Source organism: Oratosquilla oratoria, chromosome 13, assembly GCF_046742065.1.
Source record: "Oratosquilla oratoria isolate Oo_2021 chromosome 13, ASM4674206v1, whole genome shotgun sequence".
NCBI classification, from domain to species: domain Eukaryota; kingdom Metazoa; phylum Arthropoda; class Malacostraca; order Stomatopoda; family Squillidae; genus Oratosquilla; species Oratosquilla oratoria.
The window spans coordinates 54500448-54528188 of record NC_134789.1 but is presented as its reverse complement, the minus strand read 5'-3'; the positions used below and the strand labels follow the sequence as shown (position 1 = coordinate 54528188).

The 27741-nt window shown below is 38.1% G+C and overlaps 1 protein-coding gene across 5 annotated transcripts in view; it reads right to left on the bottom strand.

The window, feature by feature from the left end:
* Positions 1-450: 450 nt before the first annotated feature.
* The window catches only part of LOC143032427 (uncharacterized), a gene marked incomplete at its 5' end in the record, with an annotated part of 52353 nt that continues 25062 nt past the window's right edge, over positions 451-27741 (bottom strand). The window contains 7 exon segments of one of the 5 annotated variants that reach the window (XM_076197193.1): positions 451-3906; positions 12695-12789; positions 20977-21120; positions 21474-21566; positions 24339-24518; positions 26933-27044; positions 27330-27481. In XM_076197193.1, the coding sequence (XP_076053308.1) occupies positions 12709-12789; positions 20977-21120; positions 21474-21566; positions 24339-24518; positions 26933-27044; positions 27330-27481 (762 nt within the window). 5 annotated transcript variants of the gene reach the window in all.

The following is a 27741-nucleotide window of genomic DNA, read 5'->3' as shown; positions in this document are numbered from 1 at the left end:
GTGTGTGCAAAGGGGTGAACAAGTAAGTAGGGTGGTAAGATTCAATTTTCATCATAGTGCAACAAAATGATTACCTATATAGGTATAAAGAAAACTTGCATCTAAATAGGATCTATTTTATTTTGTTCTTGGAGGTAAGGAAAATGGTCCCATCCTCCTCTTTTTCTTTGGGGCTGAGGAACCTTCTTTCAGAAAGGATGGGCTGATTACCATCCCTGACTGGCAAGACACCAATGTCGGGGACAATATATGTATATACACGTGCACATACACGCTAATTCACACAAGGATGTATAACTTTGAAAGTTAGAGTCACAACAACTTCTGCAAAAGATTAAGCAGAAAATCAAACTTGGTTATTTATCCAACTCTTTCCTAGAAGACGTGCACAATACCTGTAAGACTAAGTCTATAATGTGTATTAATAAACTGGAAAAGTAAAAATGTACAAAAGTCTTGGAATTTAATTCTTTTCACAATTCAAACATAATTATATTTACAAAATTGTATATTTTCACTTAACAAGCATCAATCTGGTAATTGAACAATCATAAGAGCAAGAATATAAATAAATGCAAATTCTGAACCAGATACTTCATTCAGGTTTACTTGTTTAGTATGGTTAAAATCCTAAAATTATATGGGTAAATGTAAAGAGTGATTTTCACATTTATTGATCTAGTGATCATCACTGATTCTGTTTGTGAAATTATTTCCTAATTTAGTTACATTTACAAACTTTCTTAACACTTTCTTGGATACAATAGGTTAGTCCATACGGCACAACTTTTTCAGTACAAATGCAAATTCAAACATAATTACTGTACTGCAAGAGATACATAGGTACCCTGCTATGACACACACACACACAAACTTAAAGAATTTATGATTTCTTGGACCAAAGTTTATCTGAGGTAACATTATGCCTCTTCAGTTAGTCACTAGCTTATCTCACTGGGCAATATTATACAATATAATACAGATTTCAGTAAGGTCTTATATTACAAATTTTACCACACTTGTCAGTATGATTGTGTGAAATATGCAAGAACATTTTCAGGTTTCAACAAATGCCTATCATCCCAAAAAAGGATTTAATCATTGCCTGGTAATACAATTGCTTTAAATTGAGGAACTGCCACAACAAGGTTAATAAAATGCCATTAGGTTTGTGTAACATCCATACCACTCAAAAAATCTGGTTCTCAAAACTACCATACAGCAAAGGTGGCAAATACCATAAACTTCAAGGCATCAGTCATAACATTCATTCAAGAACTATTTACATACTAAAACTGACCTTATCAAAATTTACTAAGGATTACATATTCACTATGAAATAACTTATAAGAATTACATCTTTACTCTTCAACATTCATCTTGAAACCATGTACAATTAAATAACTTTTCTCACCATGATATCTGTTTATCAATCATGAGTCTAGGAACTTTAAATATGCTTATGTATTACAGGCATATCTATAAATCATGGTAAACCAGACCCGACTTAAAAGATATATTTAATACACAGCAACTGCCTTAACCTAAATCCAAATCATCATTATCAGTTAGACCTTTGGAATTTTATACATATATTTTAAATCTTAATTTTAATACTGGCACTTTAAGCCCACAATATGTGTGTGATATATACACATATATGCTATAAAAACACTAGAAGTTTGTTCTCACAAATGTGGGAGCAACCACCAGGAAAGACAAACTAATGAAGCAGAGCACTTTCGTATATTTACATCTTCAGTGCTAGTACAAAGAAGAAATTGTAATTTCTTCTTTGTACTAGCACTGAAAATTTAAATATAAACACTGCTTTGTTAGTTTATCTTTCCTGGTGATTACTCTCTCTCACACACATTATATATATATATATATATATATATATATATATATATATATATACATACATACACATACACGCATGCAAACAAAACTATTCCTCTAACATATAATTTCAGTTTCAAATACTGAACTGCATGATATATTAGTAACTTTCTGCTTAATATATCTGGGTAGTAATTCAGATTCACTGTAATTTATCTGTAATGTAGATATTTTTAATTCATAAACTGGGAACTCTACATTACTTCAAAATAATTTTTCAACAGAAGGCTGGAAAATGGACCTGTGACATAATAAGAATGAGTTGTTTACCACAGCACACTGTACTTCCTCTTTTGTGCTTTGTAGGACTGAGATAAACCTCTTGGTGACTAGTTTTTATCACTTGGTTACTATCACTTCACTTAATGCTTTACAGTTTCAGTGTGCATCCCTTCCAGTTATTCTTAAAAGCTGGACCTCTTTCTATTTCTTACAATATATTAGTTTATTTTGAAACTCTTTTGAATTTTTTTTTTTTCATTCTGACTGCAACCAGGATATTAGATTCTTCATTGACCTCCTTGATAGCAAAAGATTTGTTGTTGTTGTTGTTGTTGTCGTTCCCTAGACTGTCTGTCCGAGCAGTCCCGTCTCCCCAAGGAAGGCCACAGCCGAGACTGGGTTTTCCCACAAATCCTTTATAGAGTGTATGTTGTGTTGTTTGCGTGCATGATTGTGTATAATGCAGTCTTCCATTATGTGTTGTATGGTATGGGGTGAAGTGTTACATCCTGGGCAGCTGTTCACAACACGGTCGTCCAGCCTCCTCTGGTAGCTTAGAAGTGCTGGGTGGTGACCGCATCGCAGTCTGGCCAAGTGGACTCTGTCCTTACGTGGGAGAGAGGATTCAGAAGGGTGGATATCAGGGGGTCTGGCATGCAGCAGTGTGTTGTCTTTCAGTGTGTTAATGGAGCGGTGAGTGATATGATTATGAATATGTTTCCGGAGGCTGGTATTTGGTGGTTGTGGAGGAAGAGAAGAGAGTATCTTTGTGTAATAAAGGTCTTTGGGTGTAGTTTTAATGTTTCTTGGTGTGTGTGGGTGTTCTGCTATGTAGTGTAACGGGTGTGATGTGTTTGTGGTGGCTGCAGCAAGTGTTTGTGTGCCTCTCATGTCGAGGTGTTCCTTGACTTTGAGGACTTTTGTTTCATGGTGTAAATGGTCTGTAGGTGATGTATTTGTGCAGCCTGTAATTGTTTTTAGGGCTTTGTTTTGTATGATTTGAAGGGTGTTGTGGTGTGTCTCACTGAGATTAGGCTTGTTTGGTGGCACTTTTCCTTTCATTCTACCTACTGTTAAGCTGTTTTAATTAGACTCATTGGCTGTGGGTCTTCTGCAAGAGAGACCAGGGGCAATGGACTGATTAATTGTACTGGGTGGCCTTCCCTAACTTCCAGAAAAAAATTGAGAACTACATGATCACTTACTCATTTGGGGCACTGGTAGTTTTAATAATTCATTTGCATCAAGGTCTTTTATTCAGCTCAAATCCAATCTTGCTAGTGTAGCTTTGCCTCTACACCTAATTGGTTCTTCCACCCATTGGGTCACTATATAATCAACTGGTATGATCAATAGCATATTGTTTCATGATTCTTCACTTCCACCTGCTTCCCACTCCTCCCATTTCACCTTTCCACAACTGAAGTCTCCTACAAACACTAGCATTACAACATTTTATAAAAAAAATTCTCTAACTGGTAACATCTAACACTTATCCTTCTATTCTGTTTTATCTTTCTTCAAGACTTCTTATGCCTCAACACTTTACTGGAGGAAAATACAGAGAATGACATACCTAATCCCTTTCCTTCATCCAATTTAGTTTCCTTCTGTGACGCATGAAAATATAATGGCAGTATTATCTCCCATTATCAACGACATACACATGCTTGATGGTGCAGTGGTACTGTTCTCAACTGCTGAGTCAGTGATCCAAGTTTGAGTCCTGTTCAGGGTTGGAAAAATTTCATCACTGCTGCACTGCAAGCCAGCACTCCAACTCTGGTGGGGAAAGTCATAGTCGATTGGGCCATATACAAGTTCTGAGCTCTCATCTGGGAGGGTAAAAGCTGTTGATCACAACAACAATCTTTAAGGAGTGTGACTGGGAGAACCATCCTCCATGAAATCTGAGGCACTGCACTTCAAGATTTTCATGTAAATAATCACACAACAGCTCAAAGTAATTCCTTTGGTCCATTATATTTTTGGTAATACTACAAGGTCACCATCACCATGAAATGAGAAACAACCCTACATATTGAATGAGTCTGGGTGTTTTATCATGCTTTCAATGGATTTAGGTTCCAATTGATCACTGCCAGGACATCCATACACTCTTCTACTACTACTCCCAGTCACTGTAAACACTGCCTCATCACTTCAAAGCTATTGTCTCCATTTCTACAACTCCCAGCCACTATATTTCTTAGCAATAAACTCTCCTGACTTGTTAATCATGAGTTACATGTGGTTTCCTCATAGCCTTTCAACTGTGGTAATCAATATCCTGATGCATCTTGGCACTATACACAAGGACACTCCACTGTCTGGGAGTACCATTATAATACCTTTGCATCATTAACAATTTGCTTTTGACAATTTTCAAAGTCCAGGATGGAGTTTTATGTGGCTTACCAGAGCGAAATCTGGGAATGTGTATGCAAGCCTCTTCACTCTCATGAAAACACTTCATTCACCTTTACACTGAATGAGTCTGTAAGCTCATAGCATCACAAACTTCCTTCATTTAATCAGCCTTGTATGGACACAAAATTCCCATATCACAAAATAAATGAAGCTTCATTTCTATTTTACTTAACAAATGCATGAAACAAAAGCCAATTGTACAGGGAAATTGCAACAAAATAGAAAGCACTATTTCAACAGAACTGGTGACTACTGATACCCATTGGCAACTGAGCAGCATGTGCTGTCAGTGGTACAAGGGCTGATACGAGTCACAACAGAAAATATCAGGACTTATGGTGTATGTGTAAACCTTTGTAGATAAGTCTGGTTTTATAACAAAAATTGAATCATGTGATTATATTTGTGACTAATCTTTTGGCAAACACTGAATATTTCTTTCTTCTTGTGTACTGGTATCATAATCCATGATTACTTGTACTGAGAGTAATAACAGGATGCACCAAACCCACCCCCAATTGGGCACCTGCATACAGGATCCAAACACCTTATAGACTGCCACATGAAAATGACAAGAATACAATTCTATGTCACAACCCTAAACACCACATACCTTTCACAAGCACTGCCAACAGAATGGAACAAAAAATATACCAGCAACACACTGCTCAAACATCTAAAACGACTTACCACCTATATCACACAAAACATCTACACAACTCATGTACACTCACATCACTAAACAAATCCTTCAAGACAGACCACCAAACTCAATATTCCAACAACCTTCAGACATAAGCCCCACAGAAAAACTCCCATTTTGAGAATGGTTTGGACACATGGAAGAAATGAGTGAAGATTAGTAAAAGAGGTGTGGAAGGCAGAGGTGGAAGGGGTGAACATGAGGGGGTGACCAAGGATAAGATGAATGGGGTAAAAGGGGCATAGGGAAAGAGGGGAATGTCTGTTGAGGAAGGAAGGGAGAAGACAGAATATAGGGGTGAGTGGAGAATGGTTGTGTATGGATGATGCTGTGATGCATGGGAGTGGGTGGGGGAGTATGGGGGGGTTGCCAATTAAATGAAGCGGCCTTGCTGTGGATGTGCTGTGTCTTGCTACATTGCTTCTGACCCAGGGCAGTGGGCGAGGTGCTGGGATGACCCGTCATCCAGGAGGAGCCAAGATAAAAGGGAGGGATGGGGTGAATGGGAGTGAAGTATGTGGGGATGGAATGGGTGGGAGTGGATTTTATGCCTTTGTTTTTGGCTACCTCCCTTGTAATGGGGGAAAAAAAGCCATTGGTATATGTATGTATGTATTTGGCAAGAACCACACTGGCATGCTTGTGATCAGGACACCATCCTGCATTGAAAGAGTACCAACACAGAATAGGCCTGGCCAGATTCAAACTGCCCCAGATGCAATGACCACACAGAGAACACAGAAAACTTATTTGTACAGTGCCTCACACTAATAATCTCTAGACAACATCACAATATATCTTCCTTAAGTGACTTGTGGACCCATCCAGAGTTTTTTTGCCAGTTACCTGAAGGCTGTGGATCTTCTGCAAGAAAGACCAGGGACAATGGATTGACTTGCACAACTTCCTTTGCTGTGTCTTGTATTCATCTTTCTAGACTTGCTGGATTACATTCCTTTTTCAACCCTACAGTAAAATTTACATCTACCACTTCTCTTATTGGCCTTTCTTTCCTCTTAATTGCTTTCACAGCTTTTTTCCACACCTTCCCATTCTTTCATTTGCCGATTCATAACTCCGTTCATTTTACTCTTTCCCTCCCCTATGTACTTTTTTTACCCTTTTGTTCCATATACTCTCTGAAGTTTTAATTTTCTTTGACCTCATAATTTTTTTTGGTTTCAAATTGTTTTATATAATATCCTTCATTTTTAATTTGTTATGGCCAGTGGTTGTTGCAAGCATGGATGGAGTAGAGGTGTGGGGGTGAGGTGGACAGCAGAGACAGATGGGGGAGGAACTGTCAGACTGGGTGGATTAGGGGTTGCAGGGTGGTTTGGACATGTGGAAGGAATGAACAAATGAATCAATCCTATAGATGTAATTGGTGCACATGGGAGAGTGTTAACCAAGAGGATTATGGGTGGAATCATAACTGTTGTCTCAAATTTCACTGACTGGAAACCTGCAGCTCCACAGCTGTTTGCAATGGTCCCTGGGCACTTTGGACTATTGTCTGTGTTGTACTAGCGTGGGACTATTTCTATGTCAATAGCTGAAAGCAGGAGGGGAACAACTGCCAGTTGTCAGCTCTCCATGTGTGACAGGAAGTAAGAATTACAGAAGAAATTGATAGAATGAGATCTCTATCTGTTTATAGAGGTGACAGATTTTGAAAACAAACCTCTCTTCTGTCCATTTTGCATGAGGGGACAGAGAGGGGGGGGGTCGCCGAATTAATGAAGTGGCCTTGCTGTGGATGTGCTGTGTCTTGTGACACTGTTTCTGACCAAGGACAGTGGACAGGATGCAGGGATGACCTGTCATCCAGGAGGTGTCAAGATGAGAGTTAGGGAGGAGGGGAGTGGAATATGTAGGAGATGAATGGGTGGGAGTGGTTTCTATGCCTTTTTTTTGGCTACCCCCTGTGTAAGGGGGGAAAAAAGCCTTTGGTATATGTATGTATGTGCCACAAGTAGGTATGTCACTGGTTCTGTTAAGACAGGGATAGAGGACGTAATTGGGGAAGAGCAGTGTGGGTTTAGGAAAGAATGATGATGCACAGATTAAGGCAGAAGGAATTCACAGATAACATCCAATGAGCTATAATCACAACCAGAGGCACAACACATGACATGACATAAACAAAATAGTAGGTGAAACATACAGCCTACTAAGGTCAATGAAAGTGGCATTTGAATACTTGGATGAAGAAATGATACAAAAAAATATTAGTCACATTGATTAGACCAAAACTGGAATATGCAGCGACACTATGGACACCCAGTACTAAAAAGAATATAAGGAAACTAGAAAGAATACAGAGAGCTCTTTCCAAATTAACATATGAACAAAGATTATCAAAACTAGAACTACCAACACTAGAGCAAAGAAGAGAAAGAGGTGATCTACTGACCATATATAGAATCATGAAAGGAATGGAAATCCTTGAGAGAAAAAATTTACTAAAATATGATAATGGAAAAACAAGGGGCCATGAAAAGAAATTAAAAAAGGACCACTATAGAAAAGATAGGAAAAAGAATAGCTACCCACACAGAATGCTGGCTATATGGAATAACAGTGTGTACAAATACTATTCATGATTTTAAGAATAAACTTGATGCTGCAAGATACAAAGACAGGTCACCACGAGCATAGCTCCCTTCCTGTATAATACAACTAGGTAAATACTAGAAGTGGGTAATGCTTAAAGCATGAATGGACTAAGAATCATAATATGAATACACCTGAAATCTTAAAGATGCGAGCATAGAAAGCTATGAGTTACTTCAGTCCTGCAAGTCACATAGAGGAAAGTAATCACCAACATGCACATGTCGCCAAGATTGCGAAAGAGACTGGAGTAGGTGGTGGATATCCAACACACACACAGTTTGGCGTCATCGGCATGAGCTTCTTTGCCGATGACGCCAAACTGCTAAGGAAAATAGAAACTGATGAGGACTGTGAAGCACTGCAAGAAGACCTAAATAGGGTATGGAACTGGAGTCAGAAATGGGAAGTGGACTTTAATACTAAGAAGTGTAGCATAATGGAGTTTGGAAAAAGCAAAAACAGAATATCAGGAAAATATACAATTGGAACCAAAGAAGTAAAGAAAGTAGGATCCGAAAAAGATTTGGGAGTAATTATCACGAACGACTTGTCCTATGATATACAGATTAACAAAATTGTCGGGGAGACTTACAACTTGCTAAGATCAATAAAAGTGGCGTTTACATACTTGGACGAAGACATGATGAAAAAAATATTGGTTACATTGATAAGGCCTAGATTAGAGTATGCAGCGACATTGTGGTCCCCCAGTACCAAAAAGAATATAAAGAAAATAGAAAGAATCCAAAGAGCAGCTACAAAAATGGCACATGCACTTGCAAACCTATCATACGAGGAGAGATTGGCTAAACTGGAGTTACCGACACTGGAGCAAAGAAGAGAGAGAGGTGACCTATTGACCATCTACAGAATCATGAAAGGCACAGAGGTACTCGATAGTGAGAACTTACTTAACTGGGACAAAAGAAACACAAGAGGACATGGAAAGAAAATAAAAAAACATAGCTATAGAAGAGAACTGAAGAAAAACAGTTTTCCTCATAGAGTTTTGGACACTTGGAACAAACTGGACAATGGAATAGTATGCGCAAAAACCATTCATGAGTTTAAAAACAAACTAGACACTGCAAGATACAAAGGCGGGACATCACGAGCATAGCTCCCCTTCCCGCAAAATACAACTAGGTAAATACACACACTAACTGAATGCCTCCATGAAGAGATCCAACTGTTTATGGTAATTATTCAGTACAAATCACAGTGATAGTTTTATTTGGCATAACAGTTTACATGAGGCATAACTAAAAGTTTGAGACACTGCCACTGTACTAATTTGTTTGAGGGACACTCCAGAGCCAACTGTGACGCTTGCTTTGCCTCACTCCCACAAAGTACCATGGTAAACAAAATGTGAGACTCCATTCATTTGTGTAGTACATGCTACAGGGAAAGGGATACCACATACTGTAAAATATTTTATAATTTGACATATTTTGTAACTAAAATCTTGTGGAAAGAACTATTTTAAGAAGTGAAAGAACCATAATGATTCGATTAATCATGACATGAATATTCTGCCTCAGTAAATACCACATTACTTTACGAAGGAGTAATGATCAACACAACTCTATCGCATGTGCAAAAATATACCCAGGAAACACTAGTCAGTATTTTTTATAATATATGAATTATAATGATACATGTGAAAAATGCAAATGATATATGTTTCAAGAGTTAGGATAGTGAGGATATGAGCTTTTTTGACTCGTGTATCATAGTGATAAAAAAAAAAAACAATCATTTGGGATGGTAAACATGAGCAATTAACATGAACTTGCCATACTTAATAAGTTTACCCTTTGTATTGAAACTGCTCATGAAATCTGCATAACTGGTTGACTGTGGGATGGAGAATAACAGAACAACTCCACAGGAGTTAATAATCTGGTGAGCAGTAGAAATATGTATGACTGTACAAGTATGGGAACAGCTTAATATATTGCTTACACTTCATATTCTAGTGGATGAATATTAAACAATACTATTCTCTTACTGTTTACACTTTCTACCCTCATCTGTTGTTGATGAATATTGTTGCAATTCTGTTTTATCTTTCTTTTGTTTCAGAGATTCATCCAAGTTTTGTATACAGTTAAATCTCATGGTATTACCTTACATTTACAATTTCATGAGAAGCAACAAATAGGGCTAAATTTTATAACAATCTATTGAGAACTAGAGGGCTTTTGCACAAAGGAGTAAGCCTAATAAGTATAGCAACTATATGAATGAATGAAAATGACCTCAGCAAGTACATAAATAAATGAGAATGACAAAGTTCACATCAGATAACACTTGAAATCAAAGTTCTTGGTACATAAACTAGCAAAATTTGAATAAGGTAGTGTGATACATTGTGAATTCAAATGAGCAATCTCATGAAATGCCTATGTAATCTAGGAAAATATTTTCTCTGATTCATCGACCTAAATGAAACGTGACATTGTACTGAAACCCAATCTGGCAGCCAGGTTTGAAACTAAAGGCAGTTTTCCTTTCATATGTTTCCACAGCTATTTTTTTAAAATGTTAAAATATTTGTTGCCTCAAGTTTAACTGACTGGGAACCTGTACCTCTACAGTAATAAGCAACAGTCCTTGGGGCCTCTCATATATCTCTGCAAAGAAATGCTGGACTGTCTGTGTTGTATTACAGGGTCTAACAGATAAATCCGTACAAACTTTGAAGAGGTTTTAAGCACTTAAAAAGTAACATATGGCAATTCTGATTGTTTCCAGATACTTCCATTTGTCTAATAATTTAGCCAGTTGTATACTAGCACCGGTGCAATAAACATTAAGCAATGGAACAAGCCAAACATTCAGCCATATGCAAACTTCGTCGCGCGGGTCACACTCCTAGCGCCATAATAAGGATGCTAAAATACTCCAGACAAACTGTTTACGATGTTTGTAAACGTTTTGATGAGACCGGCGAAGACCAACGAGCTGCTCACAAGCCCAGAAGGGGCAGAATTCTAACACCTCGCTTTTTAGCTGGTCTCAAGAGAAGTGTCAATGCAAATCCAGCCTTACCATTATCGACATTGGCAAAGAAGAGAGGTGTCAGCACAATGACAATTCACAGAGCATTAAAGAAATTGGGATTAACCTCATTCTCACAAGGAAAAAGACATCTTTTGACACGAAAAATGAAAGAAATCCGCTTGACCAGGTGCCAAAAGCTGTTGAACTGGATGAAGTCGAATGGCTCAGTCATCAAGTTTTTTTCCGACGAGAAGATTTTCACGGTTGATGCGACTTTCAATAAGCGGAATGATCGCTGGATAGCCTCCTCATCCTCAGAGGTTGAACACAAGACAACGACGAAGAAACCAGCAAGTGTCATGGTGCTCTGTGTGGTGTCAACTGAGGGGGACGTCTTCACTCACTTCTTCAACAACAAGGAGAAAGTCAATGCCGTTGTCTATTGCAAAGTTCTAGAAGAGAAAATAATACCCTGGATGAAAGATAAGGCTAGTGGCAACCAGTTTGTCTTCCAACAAGACTCGGCTCCAGCCCACACAGCGAAGAGGACCACCAACCTTCTCGAAGGGTCAAATGTGCAGTTCTGGAACAAAGAGTTGTGGCTCTCAAATTCGCCAGACCTAAACCCTTTAGATTATTATTTTTGGGCGCGAATTGAGGCCAAGGCATGTGACAAGCCACACAGAAGTATAACAACCCTGAAGACAGACATCAAGAAGGCTGTGGGTTCATTATCAAAATCTGAGATCATCAACGCTGTATCCAAGTTTCGTAAACGCGTTGAAAGTGTCATAACAGCTGAAGTTGGTTACATTGAATGAAATCATTGTTCTTATTGCCTTTTCTAAATATACTGAAAATTTCATAACTCTCTGTTTATTATAACCCGAGATATTAATCTTAAAACACGTGATAAGAAGTTGTACGGATTTATCTGTTAGACCCTGTAAATTTATTTACCTAATTATAGTATACAGGACAGGAATTACATGCCTGGGCTCCTGACTTTTTCTTGAATTATACCTTATATTCAATTCATGAATGGTTCTAGCTTGTGCAATGCTCCCCTCCTACTTCTTTGAGCCACTGAAATAGGAACAGTCCCACACTCATACAACATAAACAAGAGTTCAAAATTTCTTTCCGAGATCAGTAAGAGGCCCTGAGGACTGTTGCTAGCCACTGTTGGTTTTCCACTAAATATTGTACTCCACATACATCATCTTTTGTTTAAGAATCCAGCGGGCCTATACCTCTCCCAACTTTCCTTTTTTCTTTCTATTTATTTTGTCTTGTCTTTATTTAGTTGCTATAGCTTTTCTTTTTCTTTTCACAATTTCTTCTTTGGTTATTAACAAGACATGTGAAAGACAAAATTGTAGATATATGAGTATATGGCAGGAAAGCTACTTAACATTTCTGAATGGGCTGCCAAATTAGCATTTTCATTACATTCAGTACCCTTCCATATTAAATAACATGGATGTAGTAGCACAGGAGTAAATAAAACTTAAACCCACTCTCAGAGAAAAATAAGCTGAGATACAGAGTAAACTGTATATTTCAACCACTAAATGTGGTCCTCTTCAGGAGATACATGTATCTGCTGAAGATGACCACAGTTAGCGGTTGAAATATACAGTTTACTCTGTATCTCAGTTTATTTTTCTCTGAGAGAGGGTTTAAGTTTTATTTTACCCTTCCATATGTAATTGGACAAATGACAGCAGAAAAATATTCTGACTGTACACTGGGCAACATGATAAAATGAAAAAATTATTTACAAGATGATAAACTAATGATTTCCACCTGTGAATTAACTGTCAGTGACAGTATGTGCACTTTGGATGACATTTCCTTCCATTGATGCCACACTTACATCCTCCTGAAGTGTCACCCTGACCCTATGGGAGAGAAGATATGGTAAACCAATAAGCTGTACATGCTTGATCACATTTTCCTTAATATTTCTAAATAAAATCTGGGCTGTTACACATGTTATACAAATATATATACATGTATGTATGTGTGTATCTACCTAACTGTAATATACAGGAAAAGAGCAATGCTTGTTGAGTCCCAGCTTCTATTTCCTAATTTTCTGATCATAACTAGACTCAAATTCATGTACAGTACCAACTTAATCTATATCCTTGATTTCTAATTATATTTAGATTTGAACTTGTGTATAGTTTGAGCTTGAGCTGTACTGCTTCCTGAACTATTACAAGTATTTATGCATCTATGTGGAAAACTGTATTTCTTCACATCCTTTCGACATGTGGTCTTAATATATTCCCATGACCTCTTAAAGCCCTCCCATCTTTAATCAGTACATCTCTTCTGTCAATGCAATTTATCCCCTTTAGTGACCTGAATACTGTAATCATGTCATCTCTTTCTTTTCAATCTTTCAAAGTTGGCAGACCCAGTGCTTTTAGTCTTTATCTGCCAGGCTGGGGACCAATTTGGTTGCTGCCCTTTTGTATTCTTTTGATCTTGTTTACATCCTTCAATCTGTGTGAGGACCATACTACTGATGCATATTCCAGTCTTTGAAGAGTTTTGATAAGTTTCTTCATCATCCTTTCATTCATATAATGGAACACCACTTTAATCTTCTGCAGTAGTCCAAATGTCTCTCCTACAATCCTGCTGATATGTTTGTCAGGTGACAGGTTGTCTTTTTTATCAACACTCCCAAGTTTTTCTCCTCTTTTGCTTTTGTAATGTGTTCACTTCCCAAGGAATAATTTAAGGATGATCTGCCACTATTGCCCATTTCAAGTTCTTTGCAATTTTTTGGTATTGAAATTCATTTCCCATTCTTGGTTCTATGCAAAAATAGTATCTAGATCATTTTGCAATATTCTACCATCCTTGTTTTTCACTCTTCTCATGATTTTTACATCATCTGTAAACATATTGGCATAGCTTGTTCCTTCCATCATGTCATTAACATAGACAAGAAACAATATTGGTGCAAGCACTGAACCTTATGGAACTCCATTCTTTACTGCTCTCCATCTTGACACCTGGTCCTTTATTACTGTCCCCATGTATCTTTCCTTCAAAGTCTTTAATCCATTCTAATATTTTGCCTCTCAGTCCTCCAACATGTTCCAATTTCCACATAAATTGACTCAAGTACTTCATCAAATGCCTTCTCTAGGTTGAGGTACATGCGGTCTACCCACCTCTCTCTCTCTCTTGCAGCAGATCAATCACTCTCAAGTAAAAGCTTAAAAGGTTCAACACATATGACTTTCCACATCTGAAGCCAAACTATCTGTTAGAATGTTAATCTTTTCAAGATATTTGGTCCATCGATCTTTCACAATCCTTTTACATAATTTCATTATTGTGTTGGATAGTGATGCTTGCCTCTAATTTGGTGGCGATTCCTTGTTTCTGCCTTTGTGAATTGGCACCATGTTTGCTCTTTTGCAATTGAGCAGCACACGGCCTTCTTTCAATGAACATGTAATAAGACTGTGGATCTTGTATACCCAACTGTAATTTTCTAACATATCTAGACTCAAATTCATGTACAGTTCCAACTTAATCTATATCTTTGATTTCCAATCATCATATTTTGATTTGAATTTATGTATTGTTTGTGCTTGGGCTATATCACCTGCTAAGCTATTCCACATATTTATGTGTGTGTGTATATATATATATATTACTCATCAAATGTATGTGGCACCTACCCTTTGTGTCAGCACATGAAGAAAATAGGAAGGCATTTTCTGAGGTGAAATTATAGAATATATATGGCAGCCCCCTGCTGTCATGCTGGGTCAACAGAGTGGATCGTGAGGGAGAACCCAGCCAGTCTCTCCCACACTGCTGTGGGATGAGCATGTATAGGTAACCCCTCTCTTTGGGACCTTGCCTTTTATAACATTGTTTTTCTTAACTTCCCTAGGGTCTGTATCATTACCATGGCCCCTACAAAGGAATTAGCCAAAGATATAATTTCCCAAATCATTGGATTCAAGAGGGCAGGCCATGTAACTTAAGAATTCAGTGAAATTTTGAAGGTGGCCAAGTCCAAAGTCAAGAGATACATGGTGCATTTTCAGGAGGGAAGGGGGCTGGAAATACCATCCCAGAAACCTAGGACTGGGCATCCTCAGGAGTTCTCCAAGGGTTTTCAACATTATAAAGCATACTTTAGAGTCACATCCATTAACAAAAGTAAAATCTCTGAAGGAGAAGTCTTATTATGACTCCCTGTACCAGGTTACTGGGATGGTATCTTCAACCCTCTTCCATCCTGAAATTGCACTGTGTATCTCTTGATTTTGGACTTGGCAATCTTCAACATTTCACCGATTTCTTTTGTTTCATGGCCTGCCTTCTTGAGTTCAATGAATCGGGCAATTAAATTATTTCTTTAGTTAATTTAGTTAATTTCTTTGTAGGGGCCATGGTAACAATACAGACCCTATGGAAATAAGAAAACCTGTGTGAAAAAAGGCAAGGTCCCAATGAGGGTGGGTTATCTGTAAATGCTCTTTCCATAGCAGTGTGGGAGTGACTGGCTGGGTTCTCCCTCACACTCCACTCTGTTGGCCCAGTGTGAGAGGAGGGGGTTGCCAGATACATTCTATTTACATAATTTCACTTCAGAAAATGACTTCCAATTTTTGACATAAATATGCTGCCGCAAGGGGTAGCTGCTGCATACTTGTGACAAGAACTTAACATATATACACCAAAGGCTTCTTCCCCCTTATAAGGAAAGTATCCAAGTCAAGTTGCACACTTATGTCCACCCATTCAACTCCTATTCAACATCCTTGTTTCCTTCTTTCTTGAATGGATTTCTCTCCATCTTCTCTATTTTCTGGGAGGGGGGGGGTTGCCGTATAAGTGAAGTGGCTCTGCTATGGGTGTCTTGCTGCATTACTTCTGACCTGGGCAGTGGGCAGGAGACAGGGATGACCCTTCATCCACAAGGAGCTATGAGGGAATATATATATATATATATATATGTGTGTGTGTGTGTTTACCTAGTTGTATTTTAAGGGAAGGGGAGCTATGCTCGTGGTGTCCCGTCTTCATATCTCATTTTATCTACACTATTTTTAAATTCATGTATTGTTTTTGCACACACCACTTTCTCATCTAACTTGTTCCAACTGTCTATTACTCTAGAGGAAAGCTGTTCTTTTTCAGATCTCTTCTATAGCTGTCTTTTTTGATTTTCTTTCCGTGTCCTCTTGTATTTCTATCATCCCATTTTATTAGATACTATCAATAATTTCTATGCCTTTCATGATTCTGTAAATAGCTATCAAATCTCCTCTCTTCTTTGCTCTAGTGTCTGTAGCTCAAGTTTTGCTAGTCTCTCTTCATATGATAGTTTTGAGAGTGTTGGTGCCAATTTTGTAATTGCTCTTTGTATTCTTTCAAGTTTTGTTATACATTTTTTGTACTTGGTGTCCACATTGTTGCTGCAAATTCCAATCTTGGTCTTATCAGTGATTAGTATTTTCTTCACCATTTCTTCATCCATGTATGTAAATGCCACTTTGATTGTTCTTATTAAATTATAAGTTTCTCCAAAAATCTTATTTTTATGTTTCTCAGGTGACATATTCATAACAATGACTCCCAGGTCCTTCTCATTTTTTACTTTTTTTTATTCCTTCTTCTCCCAATTTATATGATCCTGTTATTCTGTTTTTGCTTTTTCCAAATTCCATTATACTACACTTTTTAGTGTTGAACTCCATTTCCCACTTCCTACTCCATTCCCATACTTTATTTAGATCACTCTGTAGTGACTCACAATCTTCTTTTGTGTTCACTTTTTTTTTTAATAGTTTTGCATCATCTGCAAAGAAGCTCATATATCTTTCAATTTCTTCATCCATATCATTAATGTATATAGCAAACATTATTGGGGCCAGAACTGTTCCTTGTGGAACACCATTTATTACTTCATCCCAATTTGAGTGTTTGTCTCTTATCACTACTCTCATTTTTCTTTCTTGCAAAAAGTCTTCCATCCATTTAAGCAGTTTGCCCTGTATTCCTCCTTCAGTTTCTAATTTCTTAAGCATCTTCTTATGTGGTACTTTGTCAAAAGCTTTTTTTAGGTCTAGAAATGCACAATGAGCCCATCCATCTCTTTCTTGTATTATATCTATTAGCCTTGAATAGAAACATATTAAATTGGTGACGCATGATCGCCCTTGACTGAATCCAAATTGCCTTGGATTTAGCACATTGTTTTTTTTCTAAATATTTTACCCATCTACTTTTGACAATTCTTTCACAAGTTTTTGCTATTGTACTTGTTAGAGAGACTGGTCTATAGTTGGTAGGGTCTTCTTTATTTCCTCCTTTGTATATAGGTACTATATTTACTTTTTTCCAATCTTTTGGAACTATTCCTTCTTTCAAGGAACTGTTTATTATGCTATGTATTTTGTCTGCCAGTTCATTCCTGCATTCTTTCAAAATCATATACATACATACATACATATACCAAGGCTTTTTCCCCCTTACAAGGAGGGGTAGCCAAAAAGAAAAAGGCATAAAATCATTCCCACACATTCCATCCCTGAATACACTCCACACCCCTCCACCCTCCCTCTTATCTTAGCACCTCCTCATCTGGTCCATGCGATTTTCTGACATCAAGATTACTCAAGTGTTTCATTATTTCATTCTTTGTTACTTCTATTTCTTTCATAGGGGGGACTTTCTCTTTCCATTTGATCTCCCCAGGTTGTATGTTCTCCCTAGTAAACACTGATTTAAAATGCTTGTTCATAATTTCTGCCATTTATATTTCCTATGTGTATTCAACTCCTTGTCTAAATTTCTCTAGATCTTGTTTGTTTTTCAGTTTGTTGTTTACAAATCTGTAAAATAGTTTGGATGATCTTTACATTTTTCTATGACATCTTTTTCATATTTTCTCTTTTCCTCTCTGCACACTTGTACATATTAATTTCTATAACAAGTATATATTTTGCATTTTTCAGGTCTTTTGTTTTTCTTCAATTTGGTCCAAGCTTTATCTCTTTTGTCTTTTAACTCCCTACAACTTTTGTTGTATCAGCACTTTACATATTCTTTTTCTTGCTTTTGTCTTGGGACATATTTTTCCACACCTTTTTTATAGTTTCTTTTCAAAATATTCCATTTCTCTTCCACTGTTGTTTCTTCTTTGTATATTCTTTCCCAGTTTTCTTTTTGAAAGAATTCTCTTACTTTATCAAAGTTTGTTTTTTTAATACATCATTCTTCCTTTTCTATATTGTTCATTTCTTTTCATGTATTTCTCTTCATTTAGTTCCAGTTCAATCAATATGTGGTCACTTTTACTTATTGGTGTCTTATATTCAATCTTTCCCACAATTTTAGGTTCAGATGTGATTATTAGGTCTAGTCTCGATGGTTCTTCTTCATTTCTATACTTAGTGTTCTCTTGTATCCATTGTGTCATTGTATGGTCAATAATCATCTCGAGTAGAACATTTCCCCATGAGTTGTCTCCACCCTTTACTGTCATCTCTTCCCAGCAGACTTCTTTGCAATTAAAGTCGCCCATTATAACTATTCTTCCTCCATCTTCCATTATCTTATTTAATGTTATCCTTGTGTCTTCTAACATACTTTTATGTTCACTCTCTTCCCACGAGGTTGTTTTTGGAGGCACATAGTTTATTACAAACTTTCTGCTCTTCTTATCTCTGTCTTCCACTTTGATCATAATCATCTCATACTCAATTTTTTCCACTATTCTAGGTTCAGATGTAATTATTAGGTCTAGTCTCGATGGTTCTTCCTCATTTCTATACCTAGTGTTCTCCTGTGTCATTGTATGGTCAGTAATCATAATCATGGTCAGTAATCATCTCAAGTAGAGTGTTTCCCCATGAGCCGTCTCCACCCTTTACTGTCATCTCTTCCCAGCAGATTTCTTTGCAATTAAAGTCGCCCATCATAACTATTCTTCCTCCATCTTCCATTATCTTATTTAATGTTATCTTTGTGTCCTCTAACATACTTTTATGTTCACTCTCTTCCCACGAGGCTGTTTTCGGAGGCACATAATTTATCACAAACTTTCTGCTCTTCTTATCTCTGTCTTCCACTTCAATCATAATCATCTCTACTGTATTCTTTCCATATGTGACACACTTCACGTTTATATCCTTCTTAGTCAGGAACATAACTCCACCCCCTTGCTTTGTCTCTCTGTTTCTAATCCAATAATTATATGCATCATGTCCTACACTGTTGGGTGGTAGTGGACCTTTTAATTTTGTTTCTACAATTCCCATCATGTCCAGTTCTTTTTCCTTCAGATAATCGTTCAGCTCATTCAATCCTGTTAATTTTCTGCTACTTCCAATGTATTTTCCGTTTCCTTTTTGTTTTTCTCTAGTATGTCCCATTTCCTCACTTTCATATTCATTACTCTCCAATAGAATTTCTCTTTTTCTGACCCTGTTCTGTTCTCGTTTTTTCCTTAGCTTCTTGTCTTTTCATTTTTTCCTCCTCTCTTTCCTCTTTATGCATTTCTCTTTTTATCCATACCTTTTTATATTGTTCACTTGCTGCTAGTTTCCCTGTTTTTGCTAAGATATTCTCTGCTGTTGTTTGTGACCTGAATTTAATCTTAATTGGTCTGGTCTTATCTGTACTATACTTTCCGAGTCTACACATCTCTTCAATTTGTTTCATGATTTCAGGTTCATCTTCCTGAACTAATTCTAGTAAACTGCTTACTTTATCTTTTTCCTCTTTGATTCTTGTGGTTCCATTTAGGTTATACTTCTCTTCCATTCCTAATATAATTATACATTTCTTTTTATCTGCTAAGTCTCTTACTATATTCTCCTTCTGTCTCATCACTTTAATAACTGAGTCTTCAGTTTGTTCTTTCATTTGCTGTTTTATTATGTCAGTAAATGCAATTTTACTGGTTTGGATTTTTTACCAACCCTGTGCTTCTTTTGCTATGACCTCTTTATTGTCTTTATTATGCCTCTTTAATTCCTCATTCTCATCTTTTACTTCTTTTAACCGTCTTTCTAATTCTTCTATTTCTTAAGTTTTTGTTCACCTTCTCTAGTTCTTCCAAATTTTCAACTCTCTGTGCAATCTTTGCTATGTTACTGAACCTATTCTCCCAATGTTCGGTCATTTTTTCAATTTTTTTCCTATAGTCTTGCTAATCGGGGGAGGTTGGTATTCCCCCCCCCCCCTCATTAAATCCCTGGAAATTATTATCCTCACCTTCCATTGTGCTGCTCTTATCTATATTTCTAATCTTTACATTTTTGTTAATCCCTTCACCAAAATCATCGGTCCTTTGTTTGTTTACAAGACGCCTGGCCTCCTGGACCAAGTCCTCCCCTTCCTCATTTCCTTCCATTTCCCTCAGTAATCCCTCCCCTTCTCCTTTTTCCTCACTTTCCCACTACACCACGTGCTTTCCCCTTCCCTGTAAATACAATAAGGTACTTCCTTTGCATTGAGATCCACTAAAATTTCACTTTTTCTTCAGAACTCCAATCTTCGCCGTCCATCCGACGAATGTGTGTGTGTGTGTGTATATATATACATAATATTTTAACACAGCCCATAGGGATTTCTCCCTGTCTTCTCCCTCCTTGTTCTTTACCACTTCTATAAATTCTAAATAGCAATCTTACATTATTGTTATATTTATTCCTATTTTATCTATTTACTAATTCATTTTGGAGTGGGTGTGAGAGTGGTCACATGCTTTGACAGCCCTTTACAAAGTGGAATGAAACTTACTTGTACTGGGTCTTTGCAAGTACTGAGTGTGCTTCAGACTAGCATAAAGCAGTATTACCATTATCCAATGTTGAATCGTAGCAGATGCTATGCACAATTCCAATTTTACAACACTATTTTTAGCAAGAATTTAAAAGTGTAATGAACATGCTGTAACCCATTAAATACATGAAGAGATCATATAATATCATTAAGAAATAATACAATCACAATATTATATGCTAAACTAATCATCTCATTGACAAAGATGTTAACTTCAAAGCAAACATTACAGGAATAACTGAAAAACATACCCCTGGCCCCCATCTTGGCCCTCTTGTGACCCAACATATCTCTGTCCGACACATTGGGCACCGCATCCAGTCACAGCCCCACTTTCGGACTAACATTACTGAGCACTTAGGGCAAGGTAAACCATCTCCACGCCGTATTATATCCTAAAAAAAAAAAAAAAAAAAAAAAAAAAAAAAAATTTTGATAATAATGTCTGAATACCATTAAGTTACATTCCACTGCAAATTCACTATCAGTATATCAAAAACAAATTCTCCATTTTCTATGAAGTGATTACTTATAATAAAAATTAATTTCTCACATAGACATCTTCCAAAACTTTATATGGGATAGATTGATATATGAATAAACCAAGACAATACTACAATACAAATTCCAATTCTTGAAACACCAAAATCAGTAAGCTGGAACAATCATACATAAGATTCTTGAAACTTTCTTCCTTCACTACATTTTCTCATTAAATTTTCTGAAAATACACTATGACTATACTTACATCAAAAAACTTCTTTGTTTTCATTGCTGCTTCATCCACTTGCTGGGTTATTCTGTCCTGATATTCTTTACATGTCATGCCCATGTGTTGGGCCTGTAAATAAAAACAATCTACTCTGAAGACAGATAGAGGTGAAGGTACTGATGATATTTGAAGATGAACAGAAGAGAGATGATTCTTCCCTATGAATGTTTCATAGGACTACCTTGTCCTGGCATCAATGGTCCTTTTAATTATACTGTAGGTTAGTGGAGAGGAAGAGGAGGCGAATCAAGTAGAGAGGAAAAGGTAAAAGGTGCAGATGGAGAGATGATAATGGAAGAGAAGGCAGTAAGGGGAAGATGGGCAGAATATTTTAGGGAGTTGCTAAATGTGAAGGAAGATAGGGAGGGAAAGATACCTGCAGTGGGAAATGCTAAGAAAATGACCGTGATGAGTGAGGAAAATGGAGGAGAAATAACGAAGGATGAAGTGAAGGCAGTTGTTAAGATGATGAAAGCAGGTAAGGCACCTGGTCTGGATGGATGCCATGCAGAATGTCTAAAAAAAGGAGGTACAGTGATGGTGGACTGGCTGGTGAGTTTATTTAATGTTTGCTGGAGAGAGGGTAGAGTGCCGGAGGACTGGAGGAGTGCCTGTATAGTTCCTCTTTACAAGGGAAAAGGGGACAAGTGAGAGTGTAGTAGTTTCAGAGGGATTAGCTTGTTAAGTGTAGTTGGGAAGGCTTGGGTAGGACCTTGATTGAGAGGATTAGGAGAGGAACAGAGGGAGTAATTGGTGAGGAATAGTGTGGATTTAGGACGGGTAGAGGTTGTGTAGATCAGATCTTTGTGGTAAGACAGATATGTGAGAAAGCTATAGGAGAGGGGAAGGATGTTTTTGGGGCTTTTATGGATCTGGAAAAGGCTTTCGATAGGGTAGACAGAAAGGCACTGTGGGAGGTTATGCAGATATATGGGATAGGAGGAAAGCTTCTGGGAGCTGTCAAGAGTTTTTATGAGAGTAGTAGAGCTTGTGTCAGGATTAGAAATGGAGAGAGTGAGTGGTTTGAGGTAAAGGTGGGACTTCGTCAAGGATGCGTTATGTCGCCCTGGCTGTTCAACTTATACATGGATGGGGTGGTGCGAGAGTTAAATGCAAGGGTAGTGGGTCAGGGATTGGAGATGGTTAACCCCTTCCATACGGTGCCGCCTACATAGGCGTCATGAGGAGCAAGTGGATTCGCGACGCTGCCATATCGGCGTCTTGATTATATTTATTGTAGTCGCCCCTGTGTTTTTACATTCTCCCAAATGTGCCCTGAATCCCATTCTCTGTGGTTTTCAAAATTCGCGGGTGAAAGAGAGAATGATCGATATAAGCGGTGACTATATTTTATGATGCGAGTATTATTACGACACGTCGTACGGCTGGCATTGGCTGCTGCCCGCGAGATTTAAGTCCGGAGTGAAGTGGTTAAAGAAAATGGAGAAAAGTGGGAGGTGAGCCAGTTGTTGTTTGCGGACGACACTGCGCTTGTGGCAGGATCGGAGGAGGGATTGAGGAAGTTGGTGATAGAGTTTGGGAGAGTATGTGATAGAAGAAAGCTAAAGATAAATGTGGGTAAAAGTAAGGTGATGAGATGTACAAGGAGTGAAAGTGGCAGCAGACTGGAAATGAGCATTAAGGGAGAGCGACTGGAGGATGTGGATAGTTTTAGATACTTGGGTGCAAATGTGGCAGGAAAAGGTGGAGTGAAGGTGGAGGTAGAATGTAGATTGAGAGAAGCGAGTAAATGCCTTGGTGGATTATAGAGTGTAATGAGGAATAGACATTTGGGAATGGATGCTAAGAGGAGACTGTATGAAGGAGTGATTGTGCCAACAGCACTGTATGGGGCAGAAACATAGAACATAAGAGAGGAAGAGAGGAGTTTGAATGTGTTTGAGATGAGGTGTCTGAGAAGTATGATGGGGGTTACTAGGCTAGATAGAGTGAGAAATGAGGAGGTGAGGAGAAGAACAGGGGTGGAAAGGGAGTTGGGAGATAGGGTTGATGAAAGAGTATTAGGATGGTTTGGACACATGGAAAGAATGAGTGAAGAAAGACTAGTAAGAGGTATGGAAGGCAGATGTGGAGGGAGTGAACATGAGGGGACATCCTAGGATGAGGTGGATGGATGGGGTGAAGGGGGCTTTGGGGAAGAGGGGATTGTCTGTTGAGGAAGGACGGGAGAGGACAGAAGACAGGGGGTGAATGGAGAATGGTTGTATATGGATGATGTTGTGATGCATGAGGTGGAATGGGCGGGGGGATGGGGGGTGAGGTAGTATGTGTGAGCAAAATTTGACGCAGCCCGAAGAGATTTCTCCCTGTCTTCTCCTTTTATGCAATGGGGGGACGGAGAGGGGGGGTCGCCGATTTAATGAAGCGGCCTTGCTGTGGATGTGCTGTGTCTTGCGACACTGCTTCTGACCCAGGGCAGTGGATAAGGTGCAGGGATGGCCCGTCATCCAGGTGGTGCTAAGATAAGAGGGAGGGTGGAGGTGTGTGGAGTGTATTCAGGGATGGAATGGGTGGGAATGATTTTATGCCTTTTCCTTTTTGGCCACCTCCCTTGTAAGGGGGAAAAAGCCTTGGTATATGTATGTATATGTAGGTTAGTGCCAGGACTTTGTGCAAATAAATCAGCCTTCAGACTGAAGGAATTAAATTATTTAACTCTTAGCCTTTAGATTTGGTGGGAATACTCTGAGAGATAAGAAACCCTGTAAACTAGTGGTATTATACCATAACTGTGAACAATTGCAAAATAATAGCACTTTAGAAAACTATTGGGCAAAATGTTTTCCTTTGAAAAATATGGTTAAGCAAAACTTTCCTTACCTGACATGTTAAGCAGCTAGTTTTGCGACAAACATCACAGTTAAAATCATTGACATTATCTTCAAACTGACAAAATCCAGGACAGTCGGGTGTCTTGCAATGGAATACATTTTGCATGGAGCCTTCTGCTTGCTTGACAGACTTGCTTAGATGTTTTTCATACTGTTTGGCACTTACAAGCTGTAAAGTATTACAAATATTTTTATACCTAGACACATACACAGTCTTATCATATGTTCATTAAAAAAGAATAGTGACACAGGATTGGAAAAGAACTAATGTGGAAAGATGGAGGCACCACTAAACTATAAACTGGCATCAGTGACCAGCACACTAGTAAAATTATGTGAAAAGATTGTGATAGATCGGTTAATCTTGAAGACATGAAAATTCAAACATAGTCAGTTTGTTTTTTATCTGGAAGGTCATGTGTGTCAAACTGTTTAAAGCTTATATTCACGAGTGATTGATATGCTGCAAAAGGAGGGCTGGGTGGATTGTATGTACCCTGACCTAAAGAAGGCTTTTGATAAGCATCTCACTGCTGCCTTATGTGGAAACTGGAGCATATGGGAGGACTAAGAAGTAAACTACTCAAATGAATGAAAGATTTTTTGAAAGGATGGTACATGAGGACAGTCCATCCATATACCAAGGGCTTTTTTCCCCCTACCAGGGAGGGGGGGTAGCCAAAGTCAAAAGGCAGATACCCATTCCTACCCATTTCATCTCCATCCAATCTACTCCTACCTATCACCCTTTCCTCCCTCTTATCTGAGAGAGAGAAAGAGAGAATGAATGGGTGGAGGATGATAGTGGAATGCATGGGTGCATGCCTTGGCTGGCTACCTTCCTTAAGAAGGTGAAGAAGTCCTTGGTATAAAGATATGCACACACACACACACACACATATATATATATATATTCCAATGTTTTTTCCCTCTTACCAGGGAGGTAGTCAAGTCAAAAGGCATATACAGTATTTTTCGGACCATAAGGCGCGGACAAAATCCTTAAAATTGGCCAAAATTGGGTGGTGCGCCTTATGTGTGGCTTCAGTGCAAAAAAATGCCTTGGACAGTGACGTACTATTTTGACACGTTTCGTAGCTGGCCTGCCGATGGCGACAGTGCATAGACCTAGCAAAAGTTACAACCAAGTTATAACCAAGATGCATGTATCTTGACAAGAAAATTGCGAAAACTTCGACAGTTTTCGAGTCCATGCCACCGCATTCATTCACGCTATCATGGCTATGACATGATAGAGTCCACAACACAGACAGCCATTTTGCATTGGTCCAGTCTCACTCCACTCCGACTGTAGTCATTTGGGTATTTTTTTAGTTTTGACCATGGGCGCAATAAAGCAATAGAAAATTAATTATTAATTTTGTAAATTAAAATGTATCAACGTAATATGCAATTTTGAGGGTGGAAATGAAAAAAAACCTTGCTACAAGCAAATATGCTAATGAACGAAGTCAGTAGCATAGGATCGGGACGCCATCTTGTCGTCTGTCAATTGACAGCCTCAGTACTTCCGACAGTACCTCGGCAGGTACATTTTCTTGAAGGAATGTTATGGAGCTGAGATACACGCATTCCTTCAAGCTGCAAGAACTTTGTATACCCCGCAAGCTGAGAGAGTGGTTGAAAAGCCTGCCAACGTCTCTCACGACGACGACAACGAGGACGAGCCGGATGACATTTAATTTGCAGGTAATGATTTATTAAACACAGGTTAGGTTAGGTTAGGTTAGACGAATTTATCCTTTCATTTCTTCGATGTCGGCATCTATCATAACAAACATGGCGTACCATTCGTCCGACATGACTTCGTTACTTACAAAATCTGTTTTAGCACCTTTTTTGTTTTTTATTTCCGCTCACAAAATTGCATATTAGGTTGATACATTATAATTTACAAAATTAATAATCAATTTTCTATTGCTCCATTGCGCCCATGGTTGAAACTAAAACTTTACCGTCATTTGTAATAAATCTTGTGTTTTTAAGTGAATAGAGAATTCCGGGAATAAAACTGCTAATGTTGGTTTTATTCCCCACAATGCCCGTAATGTGTTTATGTTTAGGGGTACTGGCAGGGCAGACCGTCCATGGAGGTGGTCTAATTTCATTTATTTTTGTAATTTTGCTAAATCCCAACCGATTTTTCTCATTCAACAACGAAAATGTTCAGTTCTGAATGCACTAAAATATGCATGATTATTCGATGACGAGACCAGGTGCACCTTATGTAAGGACAGGGAATAGCAAATTATGGGTGTGCCTCATGATACGAAGCGCCTTATGGTCCGAAAAATATGGTACTCACTCCAATCCATTTCATTCTCATCCATTCCACTCCTATCTACCACCCTTTCCTCCCTCTTATCTTAGCTCCTCATGGATGATGGGTCATCCCTGTATCCTGCCCACTGCCCTGGGTCATATGCAATGGAGCAAGACACAGTACATCCACAGCAAGGCCACTTCACACACGTACATATATGTGTATACATATCATTAAAACCTTGGTACTGAAAGAGCTTATAAATAATAATTATGTATAAATACCCATACTATACATACAGCTCTAATTTCTCTGTCTTGCAAGGATGATGGACAGGAATATGTGTTATCTCGATACGGACACTTTACATCAGCCGTGTCACTGTACTTGACTGCATTTGCCAGGCATTCCCTGTAGAAGAACAGCTATTATGTGTGCATTCAAAAGAAGAAAAACTATCAGATCACAACTGTAATGATATTAGGCCAATACTGACACTTCAAAACATATGACAGTACTGTACTACTTGTTCATTTTTTCTACGATCCTTTATCACAAATTAGTTATTCATGTTTTGTATCAGTGTACAATATTAAAGTTTATCATTTACTGATGGTCATTTCTCTTTACAATAATATCATTTTATAAGATTCTATGGCATACAAATATCTAAACATTTGAAATAAAATTGCTTACCTGCAAAAGGTGTGAAGACAGTCTCTTAAAACAACACCTTCTCCGACATTGACATCAAGAAAACATACTCTGCACTCGAAGGCTTCTTGATTAGCTACAATGTCTTGCTGCTCTAAAGCTGTCATTTCCATGCCTAATCTTTTTACTTTACCCTGAAGGAAGATATGTATAATGGAACCTCTATATCAGAACTATTTTTTATTTGAACAGTCAGTATTTGGAGAGAGAGAAATCTATATTTAAATAGGGCTCCAATAACCAAACATGATGAAGAATCTGTACCATGATGTGTGTAGCTTCAGCCAAGGCTCTCACCTTAGCTCTATGACTGTTGGGGTAGGTAACAGTCACTGCTGGGAATCAGAGAGAGAGGAGGGATTCAAACCCTCAACAAAGTGAATGCATAATGCAC